At 46.3% G+C, this 6,000-nt stretch overlaps 1 protein-coding gene across 1 annotated transcript in view; it reads right to left on the reverse strand.

Moving 5' to 3' along the window:
• Positions 1–3,203, reverse strand: part of ASXL3 (ASXL transcriptional regulator 3) — a 193,984-nt gene extending 190,781 nt beyond the window's left edge. The window contains exon 1 of the mRNA XM_051851307.2: positions 2,991–3,203. Within this exon, the coding sequence (XP_051707267.2) occupies positions 2,991–3,057 (67 nt within the window). The 5' untranslated portion in view covers positions 3,058–3,203. The remainder of the gene's footprint in view (positions 1–2,990) is intronic.
• Between the last annotated feature and the right edge of the window lie 2,797 nt (positions 3,204–6,000).

The raw sequence follows: 6,000 nt of genomic DNA on the forward strand, positions 1-6,000 counted from the left end.
AATTCTCAGTTACTGCAGGAAGAATGATTTTTTTCCAAATCTATTTTTCATAAACTGAAGGCAAAGATACATGTAATCAGCTTTTGGTCACAGTTCAAAATATCTATTTTGTGTCCTCTCTTTCAAGAACACACACACACACACACACTCAAGTAGTATGTGTGTATGTGTATATATATAACATACATACATAAAACTCTATACCAATTGTAAAATTATTCTTCATGTTAATTTGAGTCCTCTTTCAACTCACATATTGCAAGAATTACATACTGTTGCATATTTTCAATCCTTCCTTAATCTTTACTTTTGAAAATCGATACCTGGTTTAACATTTGATGGACAAGAGGCTAAAAGTCCTTAACAACAATAGCAAAAGCAGTAGAGGCATTATAAAATATGGAATAATGGTATCTATATCACAGAAATACTACATAAAAGTCCTTTTTCATGGAGTATAAATTAATACTATCAACTATAAAAGATCTTATCGTGCAAGTTCAGAAGAGAGTTCAAGTCCATGTGGATTTGTGTAAGTATAAAGAAAACATGAAAATGTGTCACTGTTCCCCAAATGAATCAAGTTATCCTTTATTCACAAAATAACATTCATGTCACTTTTACAAATTACAAATTTCGGAAAATGCTATTTCCAGCACAATTACTTGCTCTTTTATTCTGTACTTTATTTCAACTGTCACATTTTGAACACATGCACATCTGTATGACTACCAAGGGAAAAATAACTTGAACCAAATTGAAAAATTACCATAACTACTAGTTCAATATGTCTGGTTAAAATAGAGACATCTGGTCTATCATTAATTCTTTTGTGTTGATGACTCCTAGTGTGTCTTTTCCCATCAATGAACTTTGCATGAGGAAAATTCAACTTTTAGCCAAAAAAAAAAGCCAAAAAACCTGTGACTTAAAAATCTCTAACAAGATACATCAATAGAGAGATATTATGATTTGATCAAATAAAGCACTGCACTTTGGAGAACAGTGACATATACTGATTGAATACAAATGGCTAGCTTGAAATTCCATCAGAATAATGCTCTCCATTAAATAATTCTCTGCAGGCAGATATGGCTAATTCATGAATCATTATTTTAAAATATTTATAAATCAACTCATTGTTCACTTGTTTAAAACACACACACTGCAGCTCTATAATAGTACTTGATTGCCACCTCAAGGAACCTGAATAATGTACACCCCCACACAATTCTGAATTAATGGACGAGCAAACAATAAGTAATGTACTGCGCTTGGCAAAAACTCAGCGATAACATCAATCTGGCATCTACTTAACACCCACTGCTTACTTCTCACATATTCCTCACAACTAAGTCTCCTCTTGCAGATGAGGTTCTTACAGAATGACTATCGCCTGCCCATTCCCCCACCGAGAGCGAGGGGAGAGCCAGGGCCAGGGCTTTGGCGATGAAGGCAATCTGCAGATAAGGGGAGAAATGATAACATACACCACTACAAAATTAAGAGATGAAGTAAAAGGGCCTGGCCGCCCCTGCTACCAACACCAAGATTGCAATTAAAAAGGACTTTTGTCACTTCTTCCGCAGGTCAGTAGGGCCAATTATCTAAAATCTTTTGCTGGAATCCAGAGACACAGCAGCAAGGGCCTTCAACCAAACTCAGATAATTACTTTTGACAAATGTTCTCCTTGAGCATAATGTAGTTACTCAAAGGCTTTTTAAAATGACTACAGTTACAGTAAAACAATCTTTACAAAGTCAATCCAATAACGCGTCCTGGGTCTCGCCCCCCCTCTCCAAACCCCTTAGCATGCAGTCTGCTTTCTTTTTGGCCATTTTTTTTTTAAACAGATAGTAAGTTGGTGAATAAATATTTAATTTATGCTTCAAATTTAATTTCAGCTTCAAATGCAATGCCCTGTATTCCCGTGAGACACACTGTACAGAAATATCCTTTTAAAAAATGCGTTTACAGCTGTCCTTTAAAAAAGAAGATAATTAAAAAAAAAGAAAAAGAAAAGAAAAAAGAAAGGAAGAGAAAAACGCACACATAGACATGCATCAAACCAAAGACGCCGCCGACGCCCCTCCGCCAACCAGCATTTCTATAGAGACATTCTTTGGATGATTAAAACGTAAGCTCCGAAAGGTTTAAGAAAAGGAATCGCAGCGAAGTAACACCGCCCAGGAAGCCAGCCGTACAACACACCTAGCTGTGCACTCTTAATCAGCCCTGCTACAAATGACACCGACCCAACTTCACCCAACCCATACACACACACACACACACACCTTGCACACACGTGCGCGGGGTGTACACACAAACACCAAGTGGAGCACAATGCCAGACAAACACAAGCGCCCCGGAGCCACACAAAACATGCACGGACCCGTGCGCACAGCGAGGGCACAGGACACGGCACGCGGACACGCAGCGACCGAGCCCCGCATGCACACGCCCCGCGAGCCCGGGTCCGACACACACCGTGCATGCACGCGTGGGATGTCTGAACTCACAGACGCTGGACACACACACAGAGCGTGCACAGAGTTATTGATGAAATTCCGGGGGGTGGAGGGGCCGGGAGGGAGTGGTAATTGCCACACAAAGGTCTCCGGAGCGGCAGAGAGCGAGGGCGAGCGGCGCCGAGCGCTCGGCAGTGAGCCCGCGGAGCAGGCGCCGCCGGGCCCCGCCAGCCAAGTACCGGGAGAAGTGTCCCGGGCGGTCCCGGGCGCGGCGGGCGCGGGGCTTGGCGAGGCGGTCGCTGCGCCCCTCCGCGCGTGCACGCTCACACACACACACACACACACACACACACACACACGGGCCCCTGGGCGAGCCCACTCCCGCGGAATAACAAAGAGCAGGAGCCCGAGAGCGGGCGGCGGCTCGAGCTGCCAGCGGCCGTCTCCGGCGGCGCCGCGGGCCGGCGCGGGGCGAGCAGCGGCGGGGCCGGCGGGACGCGCGGGCGGGGGGCGGCACGTACCAGGCGGGCAGCCTCGGCCCAGGTGCGGTCCTTCTTCTTCCTCTTGTCTTTCATGTTTGCATCTCATTGATGGTTCTGATGATGACGTGGGGGATTCCACGGGGTGCTCGGGGTTCGGGCGCGGAGACAATGACCCAGTGACCCGGTGACCCGCACTCGCTCCGCGGGGGGAGGCGCGCGGGCGGCGGCGGCGGCGGCGGCGGCGGCGGCGGGTGGGAGGGATGGAGCGAGGGGGTGGGGAGGGTGGGTGGGGGCGCGCGGCGGCGCGCGGCGGGCGGGCCGGGGGCGGGAGCGGCGGCGGCGGCGCGGCGGCGGCGGCGGCGGGGCCCCGGCGAGGGGCGGGGGCGGCGCCGGCCGGGCTCGCTCGTGCGGGGCTCGCGCTGCGCCGCCGCCGCGGCCGCCGCGGTGACAGCTCCGGGGATGCTCGGCTCGGCCCCGCTCACAACAATACACTCTGACGTCACGGGGAATGGCGACGCGGCCGCACACTCGCCCTCCGCGCTCACACTCGCCCTCCGCGCGCGCACACCCGCGCACACTCGCCGCGCGCCCCCTCCTCCAGCCACGCCCTGAGGCCCTCGCGAGACCCCGCTCCCTCCTCCCCAGCCCCCAGATGCGCGCGGGGCGCCGCGGCTCTGGGCAGGCCACCCCCCACCCCGGGCTCCCTGTCCTGCTAGGGCCGGACACCGCGGACACGGTGGCCTTAGGAACTTGTGTGAGAGTCTGCTCCGCAACTGGACGCTGTCCTGCTTGATTTCTTCTCCCTCTCCTTCTCTCCCTCTCCCTCCCTCTCCCTTCTCTCTCTCTCTCTCTCTCTCCTCTCTCTCTCTCTCTCTCTCTCTCTCTCGCACACACACAGCTCCCCTCGCTGGACGCCTTTAACCCTGTCTCTGCCTGGCTGGGTGGATCGGGTTCCCAGAGCCTTGTTGACCACAAGCAGCCGATTCGGACCAGAACCAGCCGCGAACGGGCAGCGCGACCCTGCGCGGAGCCACCTACGCCGCCCTGAACAATGCAAGACCCAGGCGAAGTGGCCGTGGCCAGCGCTGTACCAGACTCCGCACGCATTATTTTTAAGCGGCGTGTCCTTATTCTATAAACAAAACACGCGATGCGGAGGTACACGACCGAACGGCTAACGCTGGAGTATTGTGAAAATGATTTATAATCTCTAGCTTTAGGGATGTGTGAAGTTAGATCGTGATCCCTATTAGTGAACTACACACACACACTCGCACTCACAACGTGTTAAAGATTTAGAAGTTTCCGGGAACCTTTCCAACTTCTTAACATCGCTGGTGAATGGTTTAGGTCAATACAGTTATTTTAAGCAAAGAAAGAAATGAATTCTGAGCCACATTAATTGTGTGTGTGTGTGTCTTAAGCATCTGTAAACAAAATCGTCACTATTGCTTTGTCTTCTAAAGTTATTTCCTGAATTTAATATAATGGTATATAAATAGTACTTTGTGTCATACGTTGATTCATTTGAAGCTTAAGATCATTTAGGCAAATGTATTTTTTTCATGTACTGCAGAAATGAAGGAATAAAACTTAAAAAGATTACCATGTTTTCAAGGTCTCTTCTTAAGTAAGTTTTAAGAACCGAACCCAAGTCTTTTGACTGTAATCCCATTTGTTCTATTCCTTAGTGCAATGCTTAAAAATAAATACTCACGTCTTAGACATGATCTCTTACATCTAATGAAAAGACACATGTCTATGAGAACAATTATATTAAGGTGATTCCTTTGAGAGTACTGTCAAGTGACTGAAGTAATAAAAATGTTTGATTACGAAAAATTAAGCTCAGGCAGTTCATAATCATAAAGAGCTGCTTATGCTAGTCCTTGAAACATATTTGTTTTATTAATTCATTAAAATGGGGAAAGACTACATATCATTTTAAGGAAATATCAAAAGATTATCTCCACTTTTCCTTTCTTTCCTTTTTTAAGAAATGGATTTAGAGAACATGCTGATGTTATCCCTAGTGGAAAATTTTACCCATGCAATTTGCATAACTCTATCCAGGTGTATTACATTTTTACTTTACATTTCAAATACATTAAACTTGAATCATGTTCACATCTGCTTTTATTTCCAAATATACTCTTTATGGCTAAAGCAATTGATTTATTTTCAAAGTCTTTTCATTTGAATGTCTTTTCTTCCACTCAGAAATATCTATTTTAGGAAGCCAGACTGTAACATAATTTGTTATTTTCTGTGCTTAATAGGAAGTTTTGCAGCCAGCTAAAGGAAAATGTACATATTCAGATATGTCACAAAAAATCTAATTCTGGTTATTAAAAAGAAAATATAGCATCTCACTTAAACAGATGTAAATTGATGGTTTAAAAACACCCATTGTTTATGTACCCGTTCTCTGACACTGAGGCAAATATGAAAAACCAATATTCGACTCTTGGGTTCTACCTCACTTTTGGGCTTTTGCATAGAAATAGTTCATCAGGCTAGTCTGCTTAAGGACTTGATGAATATTCTTTGCCAAAATAACATATTCCACAGCACACCAGAATACAGGTAGGCCACCATCCCAAACTGTGTATTCCTTTTATCTACATTTACCTAACAACATTCACCTGTACTTTTTCTTACGACTCACTCATAAAAGGGAACATGTTAATCAATAACAGATCATTTGTAAGCTGGCAAATTATATAATTTTTAACAGAACATGCTAAATTTGTTTAAACAACTAAAATTATGTGAAAAAGAAAACAATGACTTGGGGGCCAGTGTTGTGGCATAGCAGGTAAAGCCTATATTTGTAGTGCCAACACACCATATCCAAGTGCTGATTTGAGTTCTGACTGCTCCACTACTGATCCACCTCTCTGCCAATGCACCGTGGAAAGCAGTTGAAGGCGGCCCAAATGCTTGGGCCCCTGCCACCCATGTGGGAGATCCAGATGGAATTCTGGGCAGCTGGCTTTGGCCAGGCCCAGCTCTGCCTATTGTAGCCATGTGAAGAATGAACCAGCAG

Source organism: Oryctolagus cuniculus, chromosome 10 (assembly GCF_964237555.1).
Source record: "Oryctolagus cuniculus chromosome 10, mOryCun1.1, whole genome shotgun sequence".
Lineage (NCBI taxonomy): Eukaryota > Metazoa > Chordata > Mammalia > Lagomorpha > Leporidae > Oryctolagus > Oryctolagus cuniculus.